Below are 17,530 nucleotides of genomic sequence, written 5' to 3' on the forward strand. Positions count from 1 at the left end.
TGAGTAGCTTCAGTATGAAGCTCACTTGTGATATGTAAACAGGCTATTGCACATGTCTGCTGCGTGTCTCTCAGGACACACAAGAGCTCCAAGACAGCAAAATCCCCCTGACAAGAACATCTGCAGAAATATTTGTGCTTATTTCCCCAGACCCTGGTTTAGCCTGCAGCCTTCGGGCAGGTGCAGATTTAGCAAGCTGAGGGCAAAAGGGGCTCAGACCCTCCCTGTAATCCCCTGTGCCTTGCAGGTTGTAGCCAGGGCCATGTGGAATTGCAGCAGCTGTGAGGTTCTCCTGAATGCTGCCACTGTGTCCAGCCCTGGCTGTCATATACACACTGAGTCGAAATACCCCCAGAGTGCAAAAACTGGGCACCATGAGTGAGATGGGGTTGCAGAGGAATTCCTGACACCTCCCAGGGACCAGAAGGCAGGCTGGTTCTGAGATGTTAACAGCCGTAGGGCTGGAGACCTCTTAAAAGTCCACACATGAGCCACCAGGGATTTCAATAAAGCTCTGAAGTGCCACAGATGCTCCTGTGCAATTATTAGGATTATCAGTCTTTGGAGCTACCCCAGGGATGGCCGGCCACTGCTGGGCTCTGACTTGCCTCAGCTCTGTGCACAAACCAGAAGCCAGCCTGCCTGAAACAGCTCCTCTCTCCCCAGTCTGGCTTACAGGGCCATCACCTCCACCTCTGCAATCCCCGTTCTCCTGCCTGCCCCTGTGCAAACCATCACTGCTTTGAGGTCTCACCCACGTAGCTGCAGCCACTTCTCTCACACATCAGATCAAGGCAAGCGCTGAGCCGCTGTGAAGTGTTGCTCTCCCGCTGGCACCACTTCATGCCTGCTTTGGACTGCTGCAAATCAGCAAGTGAAATGTCCCTGCTGCATGAGGCTTCCTCCCGTGCACAGCTGGGATGAAAGGAAGGGCTGTCTGCACGCCACTGCTCCAGGCACGGGCACTTGCAGGAGGACTCAGATCGCCCATGGTATGACCATGACCTCACGTGGGGAGGCAAGGCTGTCAGAGGAAGCCACAAAGAACAACAGGGGACACAGAGCTGGCATTGAGAGCCTACACAGCACTTCACAGAAAGCATCGACCAGGTGGTGTCAGACCCGACTGTTTAGAGGGAAGAGGGTAACTCCCAAGGGTACATCAAGATATATGCTTGGTGCTGGGCAGTTTGCAGGATTTTGCATCAGACACTGCCCTCCCCTAGTGCATAACAGATTCTCTCACGATCTACCCTCTCCCTCTTTTCATTTATTGCTTCTCCAGTTCACACGCCACTGGGCACTTCCCTCCAGGCTCACAGCCACAGGACCCCCAGCATTGTCAGAACAGCACTGGGACTGGAAGAGTCTCTGGAGATGGACCCATCAGGGGTTTGGCTAGGGCAGCCCCCCACAGGAACTCCCTCAAGTAACACACACCATGCCTGCCCCGTGACAGCACGTGGGCACGCCACACAGCCTTGGGACTGCACAGCTGAAACCTTTGCAGAGCTCCAACCATCTTTTGGCCTTTTGCTCATGCTGGGGTTTACAAAGGGCTGGCGTTGGTTTTACTGCCTGGGCTCATTAGAAACTCTACAATCATCTACACTATTTAAAATTGCCTGAAGTGTGCTTGCTGTTAGGTATCAGCAAACTTGGAGTGTTTCACACCTGCTAGAAATGTTATCGTCACTTTTCCTGGATTTACTTGCTTTTGTTGTTTCTTCCTGTTTGCCTTCACTGCTTGATTGCATTTTATTTTGTTGTTTGGACAAGCATTTCCTATTTACTGCAGTATCTGCTACCATGTGAGTCCTCTGTTGTGGAGGGACTCAGCCAGGCACGGGACAAAAGAGGACGATGCTCCTGGCCCTGTCCATGTAGCCATGCAAAGGAGAAGGGCAGTACAAAGTAAAAGCATTAGCATAGCACTAATAGAAGTGCAAAGACGCAGGTTATTTCTTCCCTCTGGACACCTGGAGGAAGGGAGAGCTGAGAATAGCTCCTGTCCCAGCAGCTCATCGGAAGGTGATTGATCTTGCGGTGGAACAGCATGTGCAATCACTCCATCGTGCAGCTCTGCCGGTGACCTGCTCTGGCTTCAGGACCTTCAATAGCAGTGTTTGATGTGGGTCCTTTCTGTACCAGAGGTTCTTGTGCAGGCTGGAGAAGGCTGTAATTTCTGGCAGAAAGGCAGCAAGAAGCAAGGCGGTGGAACATGGGGCCTCACCAGTTAATTCTGCCCCGCTGCATCCAGCCCAAATGTCTTTCACCATTTGTTTGCATTAGCCCCATCCTTTACTAAGTGATTGGCAGCTGTACAAGGGGAATCACCGTACAAAAAGGGCAGCGCTTTCCACTTGTGGGACATTCAGCGTAGGCTGGTGCAGTGGCTAAAGCGGAAGGGAACTGAACAAACTGATTGCAAGGGAGGAGGGGCGTTATGCTGTGGAGTGACAGCGAGAGGTTACGGGAAGAGGTGACACTGAAAAGGTTTCCTTATGTCACAAAAAAGTGTCCCACCATTTTTGAGCCAAATGCAAAGCCTTCTGCACTGGCCCTATTAGGTGGACCCTGGGTATCACTACAATTTGTGGGAGTCAGGTGAATGTTGTGTACCCACACAGCGACCCCAGCACATCGGCATTTCAAAGGGCACAGATCAGGTCAGAAATCAGGTGTCTGGCATGGCACAGCGGATTCACCGCAGGCAAGGTCTTCGTCCCGCACAGGACAGCGGGTGCCAGCGTGGGCAGGGAGGGCTTGCACAGGCTTAACACTGACGAGGGGCTGGTGGCTGCGGATTTTCATGCTTTTTTGGCTTGTAACATTTTTTTAAACGACCATGCTGCCAACCCAAAGCTCTCAGACTTCCAAGCTTAACCCTAAGTATCTCATTTTTCAACATCTGGCTTTTTCAAACTGCTTTGGAAAAAAAATAAATAAAATGAACAGCAACATTCACATAAATGAATGATTTATTTGCAACTTCAGTTTTATTTTCACAGCGTTTTGATTGATATTAGTACACTTGACAGGTCCAATTTATATGCAAATCAGCTTGCATTCACAATGTAAAGACAGAAAACTTCATTTCTTATGCTTTGCAAATCATTTACACCCTCTGAACACTTTGCTTAGTCATATGTTCCTCAAAAGCATTAGTTTTCACCACAAATCACTTGTCCTTGCTATCTATTAGCCTCACAGATCTCTGAGGACTTAGGGAACAAGCGATTTTTGAACTTAAGAGGGGGCTATGCTGTACTGCAAACCTACAAGCACTGTAAACTACAGGCTCTTGCAGTGTATGTGTGTGTGCCAGATGTTAGAAGATCACAGATGAGGACACCAGATTTTCCAGTTCCCATTTCTGGCTGTTTTCTTCTGTACCTTTGCTCCAAGCTCTAATTGGTGCCAAAAGCATTTTCTTAGAAAGAGCTGCTCTGCTGGACAGCTCTTGTCCTTGTGCATCACAGGCTTTGCTAACTGAGACTTGAAAAGGATCCAAGATCTCTCCTGTAAATATTTACATAGATACAGGACTGCCACTGCTATTAAATCAATAAAGTGGAGGAGCAGAAATGGCACATGGAACAGAAGGACTCTGTATTCAGAAAGACCTGGAAGGGAAGAAAAAAGAACAACTCTGATGGTTTCTCCAGTTTGCCATCTGGGACTACCCTCCCGAAGTGCTGTGTTCTCAGGAAGGTCCTGATCTGAAGCCTGATGAAATCAACGGAAAAAAGTCCCTCTGGTACCAAAAGGTTTTGGATCAGGAACTACTCTTTCCAGTTTGTATCTGAAAAAAATTCTCTTCACCAGCTAGACCACTTGGTGTCTCTCTTTGGCTCCTCCTTTACTGTTATTATTTAAAGAGTTTCATGACAGGCCTGGGCAGGAAAGGGTAAGTACATTACTTGCAGGAACAGCGCCTGAAACAGGGGAAGGCAGCAGCAGCAGATGCTGAGGAAACACGATGTGTTCTTCAGCCAATCGGACTTTCTTTTGATGTATTTAGCCAATACTCCTTTCTCTTCTTCTGTAACAAAGGAGTCAGCCTTGAGAGTTCTCACACAAATCATGACTTGAAGAAACAGTGGTGTTAGATGGCCTGTCATGGGCCTGGGAATCAGGAAGCTGAAGCCTTATGGCTTTGGGGAAGCCACAAAACCGTCCTTGCTCAAATTCCCCATCATGGGAAAGGGAAAGTTCACTTGTTTGCTTACCTTGGAAGGCTGTGGTGAAGACTGAAAAGAGCTTTGAAAAATGCCCTAGCGGTCTTCTGTACTGTAATTAAGCGAAAAAAAAAAAAAAAGTTGCAAAATAGAACAAAATCAACAAATATGATTTCTTCCAACCCAAAACTTCCCCAGAATGAAGACATATATTTATACCAAGAACAACTTAAAGGACTGGCATTTTGCATGTAAACCACTTATGACAACGACCATATTTTTGTGTAAGTCTGTGCCCAGCACACAGTGGGGGCTCTATAAATCTGGACTATACTTGGTCATGGCTTGCTGCCACAGGCCCCACCGCCCTGCGGGTCTCTGCCCCTATAAAATAACAGGGAGGAACCAAAGGGCAATGGAGCCAACAAGGAACTTTGGTTTCCATAGGAATCCCAAAGTTTAGGCCGGGGGGAGCCATCTCTGTGGGACAACAACACTTCCCAGGTGAAGGCCCTATTGCCATCCCACCCAGAGGCCTGGCAGCTCCTGGCAGGGACAGCCCCATGGGGAGAGGCCCTCAGAGCCTGGTGGCCTGCACCCCTCGCACTCCCAGGCTGCCCACCACACAGCCCTCACCCGCAGCTCCTGGGTACGGGGATCCCCGGAGCTACCCCACCACCACCCCTACCCCTCTGCCCCAGCAGAGCGAGGCCGTGCGGGCGAGGAGCGACGCAGCCCCCGGTCCCCCGCCGTGTTGAGGTGGGGAGGGACGGAGCCCTCCCGCGGCCCCTCACGCCGAACTACAATTCCCAGCAGGCAGCGGGAATGCGCGGCGAGGGAGGAGCGGTGCGCATGCGCACTGCGCATCTCCAGCATGGCTACGGTGCTGTCCCGGGCGCTGAAGCTGCCGGGTAAGGGGTTTGTACCCGCGGGAGGGAGACAGCGACGGGCCGTGCCGAGCCGAGCTGAGCCGAGCCAGCCCGGGCCGCGGCACCCATGTCTGAGTCCGCCCCCGGCGGCGGAGAGGCGCGGTTGCCGCTGCCTGAGGGCGGTGGGGTGCGTAGCCATGGTGATACGGCGGTGTGGGCGCTGGGGCGAAGGGGCAGCCCCGGCGGCCCTGGGGGCGCAGACGGTGCGGGTGGCCCGGCGGCCTCTGCCCGGGTCCCTTAGCGGAGGGAGGGCTGCGGGGCACGCGGCAGCACCTCGGGGCTCCAGGGGCGTCGTGTGTGGCGGCGGGGGGCCTGGGCCTGGCCGCGGCCCTGTGAGGAGCCGCGTCGGGAGTGCGCGGGGGGAGGCGCCGGCCCCGCAGGCCGTGCGGGAGTGGGCACGGGGCTCCAGACATCCGCCACCACCGCGAGAAAACGATAGTCCCTCTCTGATCCACTCCTGGCACGTTTTGTCCCCAAAAGCCAGGTTGGGAGTTTGGTAAGTGCCACTGCAATTATTCAGGTAAATGTTTAAAGTTTGCCCACCAAATGCCTTCAAGCCAGAGATCTTCAGCGAGATGAAAGGATATTCAAGTACAAGGGACTATTGCCTCAGGTAACCATATCTTTCAAAGATAAGGCATCCAACAAACATTCCCTTCACCAAGGAGATTAAAAGGGAATGAAAATACATTGCAAAACCAGATCTTGAGAACATGTTAATTGCTGTTGGATGAGCTGGAGATGGTGCCAATGCACCTGGCTGCATTAACCCAATGGGAAAGTGTTGGCACATGGCTGCATTAACCCAATGGGAAAGTGCCTCCTGTCCCCTCCTGACACTGTCTTGCCTTTCGGACAGCCCTGGGGCAGAGACAGGGCCCAGCTGTGCACTGCTGGGGGAGAGCTCATTCCCAGCACCCTGCACCACTATGGTCCCACAGTGCCCTGGTCTGTGTAGTTGTGCTCAATGGGCAGGTTGTACATTCCTCCTCCATCGGTCCATGAACATCACAGTAATGTCTTCAGGGCCCTTCCCACTAGCTCTTAGTAACCCATACTAGGAGTCATTATTTTTTAGTTTATGTGGTGCCCATTAGATCTCATTCCAAGAAGTTTTGTTTGCAAACCAATTTCTTCCTGGTTATATATATGTTTGTCTAAATGGGAAGGAATACATTTTTCATGAAGTTTATTTAGGAAAAGTGCAAACTAGTGGGTATAAGTGTGTGTACTGGGGTGTAACCACTTGTACAATAACAAGTACAGATCTCTTTGGGACCTCTGGAACCAGTGTGATCTATTCGATATCTGTTGTTGGGAGGCACTGATTTGGAAAAGAGAACAGGCCTTGCAACTGCAATTAAGAAAACAGTTCTTGCATCAGTCCTTAGGTTAAATTGCATACATTGTACCTTGTTTGTGTGGTTAACCCTTAAAAAAATGAGGCTTTCAACAGCAATGAGAAAGCAGAAAGGCTGTTGCTCTAGCTGTTTTCTTCCTGCTGCATCTCATTAAATTAATTACATGAATATGTGGCAACTTATCTCCCCACGGGCTTAGAGATATGTCTGCAGTACCCAGTGACTGGTGCCTGCCAACTGCCACCTGGGAAAAAGAGAAAAATAAACAGAACATGAAGCAAGTACAAAGGATAATGGAACCAATATGTCATCATTGGAATAACACACTGAAAATTGTACTTGTCTAAAGTCCAAGATCTGTTCTTACTCCAAAATGAATGCAAAGAAAAAACCTCTCCAGTAAGTCAAAACCAGAAAAGAGATTACAATTAATATCTTTCAAGCCATCAGCACTAGAAATGAGTATTTCATTATGAATGGGACCTGATTCCAACACAGATGCCTCTTTTCCAAATCATGATCACATGATTCATCTTTTCATCTTTGAGAGGTCACATTCTTCCACTACAATAGTTGCAAGAGCTGCCTGTGCAAAAAGTGCTATTAGGCAAATGTACAGGGGATTTTCAAAGTCATAAAGTACAGTGTAGAGTCCTACTGCCCTTAAAGTCAATAAGTTTGGGGCATTTTCTCTCTCTTCTGCCTTTGAAAACCTCCCTCTTCAGTATTTGCTTTTTTTCCCAGTGCCTGCAAAAAAAAAAATCCAGGGCAACATGGCCAGTACGTTAGCCACAGACCACGAGCAACAGTTCCTCAGATTGATTGTAACCACAGGCCACTGACTGGGAACCTCTGCCTTATCACTGATGTCATGGAAAAAATGGAATAGAATTTAGAGCAAGTCAGAACAGAAGCAGTTTATTTACTATACCTGTAGGAGAGAACATAGAGCAGCAGGGAAACCAACTTTGCTGATATGAACTCTGTCCCTGTAAAGTGGATGCAAGGTTTATGTACACTCAAGAGATGCTATGCAAAAGACAGATAACAAGATGTGAGGTACACAGATCTGTTACATACACAAAGCCACAGAACTGCTTAAGGTAGGTCTGGAGTCTCTTTTCTTTAATGCATGGACTAATTTATCATGAAGTTTATGCAGTAATTATTGTTTCAGGAGATAGGGTGAGCATTTGACCAAGAGGCCAACTCTAGTCTTAGCGTTTCTACTTCCATGACAGAAAACTAAAAGCTGCATGGGAGTATTGGATTTTCTGAACAGCTGATCATTTGCAACAGAGGCAGTTTTAGCTTTCTCTTGATGGACAAACTGTCTTCCCCCAGCCTGAGCCTTATTGTTGACCAGAAAGGACAGAATTTGATTCTGGAGTGCTTCTCAATAAATCATAATTCTCTAAATGGTGTGAGACTGCCCTTGTTTTCACACATTCTTTACTATAGTTTGTGTCTGTCTATTTATGCTTTTCTGTTGAAAAATCATTTGGGATTGATTAGTGGAAGTCAGGTGTGGTATCCCTCCTTCCCACAGCAAGTGACCGAAAACTCAGATGAAGAGTCATGTTCCTTCTGCTCTCTCTCCAGCCAGGTGAATCATGAGTTACGTATTCTCTGCACCGCAGAAACAACCTTGGGAGGCTGGGCTGAGCACATCCTTGCGAGCCCTCCAGATGCATTCCCAAAACACCTACAGGTGGATGGTTAGGGCTCTCTCTGAACAATGGGAGATGAGTGTTTGAATCCTCTGAGATTATATAATATCCAGTTGGGTTTCCCATGTGCTAGGTGAGTTCTCCAACAGCCTTGTTAAAGGGCAGTGTCTTCCCTCCTTTTGGCTTTAAAAAAAAAAAAAAAAAAAATCAGCAGGGCATTTTATGCCTGACCTTACTGAGTAGCTGTGCCTTGTGAGAGTGCCAACTAACCTTTTGAGGAAAGACAGGGAGAAGGAACACCAGTTTCTTGTTCCTGGTGAAGCTTAGACAAGAAATAAGACTTTTATAGCTCTCAATAGATCCTTTCCTATGTAGATCACCAAAAGCTGTAAGTCATTACTCTGTAGTAGCTGTTTTCTAGACTCCCATCTGTGGTTCTCAGCAGGAAAGGTGTTGCTGTTACAGATTGTCTGTGGTTGACATTGCTGTCGATGTTGCCAATATCTCAATCCCTGACAGTTCAAGGAGTGGGTGAGCCATAATTTCAAGGTCCTTTCTGTCTCCTCGAGATCCAAAATAAAACTGTTCCAGATAAAACTCATTCCCTATCAATGCTTTTAGTTGCCCCGAGGATGAACAGCAGGTTTCAGTCTTCTGGGTTGACTGTCTGGAATTAAAATAATTAAACAAATCACAGTATATCTGAAGTGTAAGTATGCTGTTGAGTCGTTTTACTCAAAGCACACCAGTTTCTAAACCAGAAGCAGTCTGGTTAATGTAACTGTCCGACTTTGACTTCCCAGGCTGAATGCCATTTATTCTTGGGCCAGCAGCATTTGTTTTTCGTACCACTCTGACCTGGCTTGACCTGCACATCTGGATCTGTAGCGAGAAGCTGCAAATAGGCTGCCAGCGAGTCCTCTCTGGAATTTCTTGTTTTCGCTGAGTACTCTTTCAGCAACTTGTCATTACAACCTACTGTGTAGGCATCTGGGAAGTTCACACTGCTCTGTCACTGCAGTCTCTGAGCAGAGAGCTGTGTGCCACTGAGGTTAGTGGCCTTCTGTGCTGCTCACAGGATGGAGCCAAGGTTATCAAGACTTCCTGAAAAGCCCACACTTTGAACACGTTTAGGGCAGATCTATGTGAAACAATGCTGTGTCTCACAGGGATACACCAGACCTTCCCATAGGAATGTAGTATCCTTTAGCTGGGTGCTCTACCTCCACAAGGAACAGCTTTTTGGAGTGTGTCTGTGCACCAGATTGTTTTGACATGAGTCTTTTTTAGAAGCCCCCTAGTTCAAAAAGGAAGGGTCTGATTTATATAGGTGATCTCATTGGATATCTTCATTTCCCTCTGTTCGGTGTGGGTGGGTTGTCCTGGCTGCTCCACTTAGTGTGGGGCATTTGGCCTTTAGTGGGATTGACAGGTTTTTTTAAATCCTAAAATTGACACTGAGTACCATTTATAAGTGGTACAGGAAGGGGAAGTGAAGGTCCTTTTGTGGGGAAAGAAATTAGATGCACATGCTGCAAAATTGATTCTAGATGATGCACTAACTAGATATTACAGTACATCTGTAACTGTGAGTCTGCCTTTAACAGGAAAACCAGAAGTATGGCAGACTATCTTATGCAGGAAGAATAATCATGAAAGCCCTTAAATTTCTGCTCTGTAAAGCCTTTCCATCATCTTAGTGTCTGAGAGTGGTTACAGCTTGCTTATTTTTGCTTATTATTTATGCCTTGCGTGTATCGCTTCAAGCGTCTTTGGGCACAAGTTAGCTCCTGTCTCGGGTCAGCTTTAGGCAAAGGGAAATGAGGCAGATATCTGGAGTAGCAAAGTCCCACCTTGGAACAGGAGAGAGAGAGAGAGACACAGACTGAGACCCTGCAGTCATCGGAGCAGGGGCCGTGGCTCCGTGCCCAGCTCCCTGAGACGTGATCCTCCACTCGTAGCTCAGGGCAGTGAGTCTGCATGATCTCGCTGGCCCCCATGAACAGATGGCCCTGGCCTTATGCCAGTATGTATGACCGGGCTCTTGCACCTGCCCTCGTCACACTCCCTGCGGCTGTCTAGGGCTTGGAGAAGTCATCCATGTGCCAGGCATCTGTGGGGGAGACACCTAAAGCTAAGCTAATTTCTTGTACCACCACCTGAAGGCATCAGTACTGAGTTACCTGTCTCGGCAAGGGCAAGCACAAGCTGTCGGCTCTGGTGGGAGCAGGAACAGAGCAGGAGCACTGTGGTTTCCTACTGCAGAGGCTGGAGCACTCCCTCTCGCAGTGCTGAGCCATGCAGAGAAGGTGGTGTCTTAGAGGGGCAGCCCTGATCCCTTCAGACACCAGCATGTTACTGGCCCAGAGGGGCAAAATCACTTTGCCTTCATCTTCAGGGAGTTGATACCTGTTTTTACCAGCGCTGCAGAGAAACTGTGTGCAGTGCTCGATCCTTTTTGTCCCTCACGAGGCAGGACAGCAGATGTGGCACGCTAGAAGGCAGCAGTGCTGCTTGGACCAGGCAGGAGGAGCAGGGGAAGAATGAGTTGCAGAAGGAGACCCCCTCAGAGAACAGGGACTACAAGTGAAGAGGGTCTATGTTGGGATTAGAGGCTGGCAAAGGCTGAAAGAGTTCAGAGTCTGAAGTCAAGAGAGTGCTCTAGTTTAGGTTCTCAGAGCATTAAACATGACTTCATGTCAGCATGTCTCATTACCAAACAGGAAGGTATTAGAATTAAATCAGCCGTGAATTATATATATTTAACACATACATATATATATGCATATAGATATTATACATATACCTTTATACTGGGGAAATAAAATGTCCACATGTTTTCTCCTGTAGCTGCTACTCTGAAACATGGACAAACTCTGTCTCTTCTCTCACACCTCTCACTTGGATCCATGCAAAATGCAGACTGTGCTATTGTCCCTTCTGCATCACATTCCACTGCAGCCTTTTCTCCACTGAGATCCTGTAAAAGCGAGGAACTCATGCTTTATTGTCTCGCTTTTGTCTCTCTTTGTTGTCTCTCTTTTTATTGTTTCTCTCCATCTCTTTCTCCAGGAAAGAAGAGCCCAGACCTCGGGGAATATGATCCCCTCACTCAGGCTGACAGTGATGAAAGTGAAGATGACCTGGTACTCAATATCCAAAAGAATGGGGGGGTCAAGAATGGGAAGAGCCCCCCTGAGGAGGTGCTGGACCCTGACTCTGATGTGGAGGTTGGGATGACAAAGCAGCACACGTCAGAGAGAGCGCCTGAGGGTTATCCTGCAGAGACGGCTGGGAGTTTGGAGCAGAAGGCTACTCCCTCCCTCATGCCATACCTGCGCACAGCGATCTTTTTGCTCACTGTGGTGATCTCGATGATTCTTGTGTTGGTGTGCGCATTTCTAATTCCCTGTCCCCCTAGAGACTTGCATAACACCTGGAACCGCGACCTAGGTCAGGGAGCAGGTGAGAAAGCCCCAGGAACGGCATCTGGCACGGGGGAGGTGGCAGCTCCCAGGCTGGGCATCGGCGGGAGAGACCTATCTGGGAGAGCCAGGTCGGAGCAGAGGCCCTTCCTCACCACTGCAGATGCTCCGAGGTAATAGACAGGCAACTGTGTCCTGCTCACTCTTCAAGCTGAGGCCTGTGAAATCTGGCATCAGTAGATAACAGTGCCAGAAAGTCTTGTTTCGGTCAACACCAAAAAAAATTTTGATTTCCCCCATTCTGCCTTTTTGTCTGGATGGTGCATTCTATTCCAGATGGAGATGGCCCAGCCCACTTTAAAACATAGCACCTCCCTCTCTACATCCTGGATTTCACCAGCACCTCCACACTGAAGTGTGTGGATGTGTTCGGCAAGAGAGAGAGAAAAGTCTTCATGTCTCCTAACTGGCTTAACTAACCTTATTTCTTTTGTCGTCTTGTCCTGCTTGAATCTGTAAATCAACATTCGGGATCTTTTGTCATCCTATACGGGCCACTGGTAACATTTCTAAAGTATCTCCCATTCTGACTTCTGCAGTAAAGTAACAGTGGTTTGTGAAATAATTTCTGCCAGGTCTAGATATGTCTCTCCCTCCTTGCTTTCTGCCCTGGCTTTCAAATCTAAGCCTTTCGTAACATATGTGGCTCCAACATCATCTCAGAAAGTGAAGTGGGAAGCAGAAATCTTCTTCTGTTAGCTCCTCCATTTTTCCCTTTCCTTTCTCTGACCCAGATGCTACATTTCTGCCTTTCCATGCAATGAAAGATCTTGCCGTGGTATGAGCTGCATGGCATTGATGGTTCCCTAGTATACTCTGTGAGGCTTGGCTGTCCATGAGTCTTTTCTGGGCCAGCCCTGTTCTCCCAGTGTGGAAAATGGGCTGGGTGGCCTTTTTGACAAGTGCAGTGATTCTCTGTGACTGTTGCAGGTGGTGTGTTATCCCCTCTGGAGCTGTGTGATGTGAACGGCGATGGGCTCCCTGACATTCTCATTGTCTTCACTGCTTTGATGAATGCTAGCGTCATGGGTAAGCACTGTAGCTCCTTTCCATTCCTCTTTCTGTATATGTCAGTATGGACCTTTGCATGTTTGTCTTACGCATGGGAACAGTTCCTGCCACTGCAAATCCATTGCATTGCTTTTTTCAGAGTTCCTTAAAATGGCTGGTGTACTGTGCCTGTGCTTTGTCATGCTGCTTATCATTTTCATTGCAAGCTTGTGCTCCCATAGCCATTGAGTCAATGTCATCTGTTTCCCCTTATCTCATCTTGGGGCAAGTCCATCTCTTTGTCCTGTATTTGTGCACACTTGGTTTAGGGGCAGGCAAAAAACAATTAGAAAGCACTGATCTACAAATAGCAATTGGAAATAAGGTGGGGGTTTTCCCCCCTTGTTATCTCTCACAGCCCTTCCCAAAGGAGCTCAGTCTAACTACCTCCATTTTACAGGCACGGAGATGGAAGCACAGAAAAGGGAAGTGGCGTGACAAAGGTCACAAATGAGATTCAGTGGTAGAGTCTCAACTCTTCCCTGATCTGTGGTCCAGTGTCCTGGTCATTACCAAGGGTAGTTGGCAACAGGAACAGTGATGGCAGAGCTGACTGTTGAGCGCACTGGTTCTTCTGAACTGGCCAGTTGCTTGCCAACAGGGAGCGTTAGGGATTTTTTTTAGAGCAGCTATAGGTTGGTATTGTAGGAAACACCCTCACCTTGCTGCCTTTTCCTCCAGGTCACTCCATATACTTTCCACGCTCCAAATCATTGTTAATTCACAGATAATAGACTCACTGATGGTGGGGAAGCTACTGTGCCTGGCTGTTGAGCAGTTATTGCCCTTTTTTCTCCTCCTGGCTGCTTTTGCTTTCTCTGTTAACCCTCACAACCCTCAGGTAACAGCAGCAGCCTGCTGATACTTTCCACCGTTATACAGGGGCTGCCAAGTCCAGTGGCATGTTATTGCACTGGGCTTCTGAAGTTCTGGAGGTTCCCAGCTGCTTGCTGTACTGTGTCTGCCCAGCCTGGCATCACCTGAGATTATGTGAATCTATTCAGTCTCAGAGATAGTTTCAGGGAACAAGCATACATTGCACAGCCTGAAGAGAACTCTTGTCGGAGCAAAATGCCTTGGCTCTTCAAAGAGCAGGGTAATAAAAATATAGTCAGAAGATAAGGAAAACATTATAGTTAGAAGATAGGAAAAAAAGAGGGAGATACTGTTGATGTAAAGGCTGCACCCATTCAGTTTGTAGAAGTTGTCCTTGTGTTCTGTATTTTGCCATTGCATTGTATTTATCTTTCATCGCAGACACGTGGACAGTTCTCAGCATGCTCTGAATGGAACTGATCATACGTAGCTGCATCCTGGGCTATAGCTATGCTGGAAGACAAAAAGCAGCCACTAAAGCAGGTGTAAGCACATCACAATCCTAAATTCACATAGCTGGACATCAGACCTCCTGTAGCTTGTGCTCAGAGCATTCACACAGTATCCAGTAGAGATAAGCTTGGGATAGGTACCTGATGGAGTAAGATGTGATGTTGTTAGCTGGTTCTCCAGCTTGTATGCACAACAGCTGTGAACTGCATTCAGGAGTTTGTTGTTCTTGGTCCTTGGCCAAGCCAATGAAGAGAACTTGGGCTGGAGCAACCCCTTAGCATAAACCAGATGATTTTCAGTTTGAGAAGAGAGTGAGTTTGACGTAGAGAGTGAGCTCAGACTTGTTTTTAGCCTGTGGCCCGGATATGCCCTTTGTGTAGTCAGGTCACGTGTTTTGCCAGTAAGACAGAAGTCGACTGGGACTCTTGTTATCTTGAAATGTATAGGAGTTAATCTCAAATTGTGATATGAGCATAGCAGGTGGAGATTACAGTATCCGCAATTATACTGGGGGCAGGCTGAGCTAGAAGTTGCTCAGATTTGGAATCACAGCCAACAGGCAATTGAAACAGCATAGAGCACCTTTTCTCACAATTATTTTGTGCTAACCAGTGAATTAGGAAAAATCCCCTGCGTTGATTGCATTCAATCTGTTTTTCACAACAATAAAACTAACTTGGAAAATGAAGGAAAAAGTTCTCAGATTGCCAATCATCTGCTGCTGCCCCAGAATTACAGAGAACTCGGGACTTTCACATGAGGTGGCATCTGCCTTGGGAATCACTTAAGGTTTCCCCTCAGTGTCTTGAGGGAGAGGGGATCAGAATGATCAGTCTGGTTTGACAGCAGTATGTTTTACACCAGCAAGTCAGCACAGTTGAGCAAGTTGTCCCCAGGATCTTCATTCCTGTGTCCCCAGCTGACCACATTTCTTGCTGTGAGCTCAGGTTCAACCTCCATGATTGTCTGTGCTGTTGGCTGACAGCCCAACTTGTCTGGAGATCGCTGTTAGGCTCTGCAGGCAGAGAGACTCAGCCTCGGGGTGGGTTTTTACCTTTGTTTTCAGGCAGTGCGGATGTGGCTGGCTTAAGCCACTCAGCTCCAGAAGCTACAGCTGGAACTCAAGTGCAAAGACCAAAGGCAGCATGGACATAGCCTCTGATGCCAAGGGATTTCACTCACTCTCTCCTGCTTCTTCCAGGTGTTTCTAGGCCCTCTGTAACTGTGGTGGCCCTTTCTGGTATGAATGGCAGCACCCTGTGGTCAATCCAGCTTCCAGAGGAGACTCGGAGTGTACAGTGCAAAGGCCTGTCACTGGGGGCACCCACAGAGCCCGTCTGCCTTGTTACAGGAACATCGAAATTCCTCAGCCTTCTCAGTGCCTCCACAGGTAGAGTCAACTACCAGCATATTAGAAGTGTGCTACTGCTTTTCTCTTTTCTTTAAAGGACTGATAAACATGAATGACTCAGTGCTGGCACTTCATGGTGGCTGTTATCTAGTGACACGCAGGAAAGGGTCAAAGCACTAATGAGTTTCTAGTTACACAGGGTAAGAGAGAATCCAAACCATTGCTGCTTTGTGGCAGCATCTTCATCCTACCATTTCCGAACATTTCAAAGTGTTAATCTAATCCTGTAGCATCACCATGGCAAAAAGGATATGTAAGGTCTGTTCTCATCAGCATTGAGCTGTTAGTACAACTCAGCACCTACCTAACAGCACTGAAAAGCTGAACACCATTCTTGAAGAAGTTATGTAAGGACATGTGCTACAGCCAGTAAAATTCCCAGAGAAATTAGGCCCATAGAAGAATTGATTAGATGTGAATGAATATTGCATTTTTAATCACTTGATCATGTCCACTTCCATTCTCTGATTGCTGTTTGTTCTACCACGTTAATTCACTGGCAGAAATATTCATAGGTAGGTATAGGGATGTTTTTCGAATCAGAACAGAGAATGGAGAGATACAAGAAACCTTGGGTTTAAGTTAATGAGCAGTGGCCAGTTAATGAGCAGTGGCACTTAACCTTTCAAATGCTTTTAGGGACCAGCTTACTTACACCGTGTTTGCATGGTCAGGACCACAAACTGTTTCCTTTGGCAGCAGTAGGTGTGTTATTAATGTGCACAAGTGTTTGCACGTCTGGCCGTTGGTTTCCTTTGTCATGCAGGAGCAAACTCTATCCTAAACAGCAGCAGCAGAAAAGCATTTTTAAACTCTGATTGAAAAAGCAGAAGTGTTGGCAAAAGAATCATGGAAAAGTAAAGGCATTGAATTTCATTTTGCCTTTTTTGGGTGTTTATTTGCCAATTCACAAATCAGGTTTTACTGAGTTTCCAGCTGAGTTCATGCTGGACTGCTGAACCATTTGACATCACGTCTGCTAACATGCTTTCACCCTGAGGTGGAATAAGCATGCTATGCTGGAGTGGCTATTTGCTGCTGGGAATTTAACTGAGACACAGATTTGCACTTTGAATATCAGAAGTGCCCATCTGTTCCCTTTCCTGGCATCTACCTACAGGCTTTACTGCTGGCTGAGGAAAACAACTGCTGTCCTGCAGAGCAGCACTCTCATTTAGGTTCTCCTTCCAAGAGTGAACCTCAAATATTCTCTGCTGTTTCAGGAATTGTTCTGGGCTCAGGTCTTTCTAGAGAGATATAAAGAAGGAAGCACAGCAGGACTTGAGGCATGACACTGCAGCTTGCCCCAGTTTGTAGGCTTGTCTTTCCTCTTCTCAGAGAATGGGGGAAACAACTTACCTTGCTCCTTCCTTCAAGAAGGTTTTGTGGAACCCTCTGGGGATGCCCACTGGTTCCCCAAGTGTTGCAGGTCTTTTCATCCTATTCTTCCCACAGGCAAGACCATCTGGACACTGAACTCCATCCACCTTTCAAGTGGGATCCTGGCTGCACCAGCTGCAACTCTTCCGGATGTAGATGGAGATGGGATTAGGGATATTGTTGTTCTGGCTCTCAAAGAGACACAGGTACAGTATATCCCCGCTCAAGGTTTGAAAGGACCTTGACTTCTAGAGGAGAACAGGAAGCTTGATGTGGAAAGGCTATAACAGGAGCTACAGGAGTCCTTAATTTTCATTCCCTTAGATTTCCCCAGAAACCACCCTTTTTCTTTCAGTAGGTCAGAGCAGTGAGATCAAGGTATAATGACACTACCTGCATTTCTTGTCAGCTGGAAATGAACACAAGGGTCATTATTTACCCCTGGCTGAGACTTGAGAATTATCTGTTTCTGTTCAGTGAAGGCTTGGTTTGAAGTGAGTGTTTAGCAGCAGTGTAGGGAGCCATGTTGAGGTAGATCTCTGGAGAAAGGAGCATTCAGCTTATCCAAAAGAAATACTTGTGTGATTCTTTCAGATGCAGATTTCCTCTATGCTCATCCCTCCCCACAATTCTAGCATTAATGTTGTTAGAGGACTTCAGGTTTTTTAAGTCCCTTCCATCTTTGATGCATTTGCAGTCAAGAGAAAAGCACGAATGTAAGACTCCTAGAAAGC

General features: G+C 47.5%; 2 protein-coding genes across 3 annotated transcripts in view; one reads left to right on the top strand and one right to left on the bottom strand.

Moving 5' to 3' along the window:
• LOC142601518 (histone H4) overlaps positions 1-17,530 on the bottom strand; it is a 370,615-nt gene that overhangs the window by 175,164 nt on the left and 177,921 nt on the right. The gene's annotated exons all lie outside the window — the stretch shown is intronic.
• Positions 5,024-17,530, top strand: part of FAM234B (family with sequence similarity 234 member B) — a 31,490-nt gene continuing 18,983 nt past the window's right edge. For both annotated transcript variants that reach the window (XR_012834986.1, XM_075750542.1), the window contains exons 1-5: positions 5,024-5,092; positions 11,214-11,606; positions 12,557-12,655; positions 15,207-15,395; positions 16,872-17,002. Coding sequence is in view for 1 of the 2 variants with exons in the window: in XM_075750542.1 (XP_075606657.1) it covers positions 5,056-5,092; positions 11,214-11,606; positions 12,557-12,655; positions 15,207-15,395; positions 16,872-17,002 (849 nt within the window). In the remaining variant the exon portion in view is untranslated. The remainder of the gene's footprint in view (positions 5,093-11,213; positions 11,607-12,556; positions 12,656-15,206; positions 15,396-16,871; positions 17,003-17,530) is intronic.

Source organism: Balearica regulorum, chromosome 1 (assembly GCF_011004875.1).
Source record: "Balearica regulorum gibbericeps isolate bBalReg1 chromosome 1, bBalReg1.pri, whole genome shotgun sequence".
NCBI classification, from domain to species: domain Eukaryota; kingdom Metazoa; phylum Chordata; class Aves; order Gruiformes; family Gruidae; genus Balearica; species Balearica regulorum.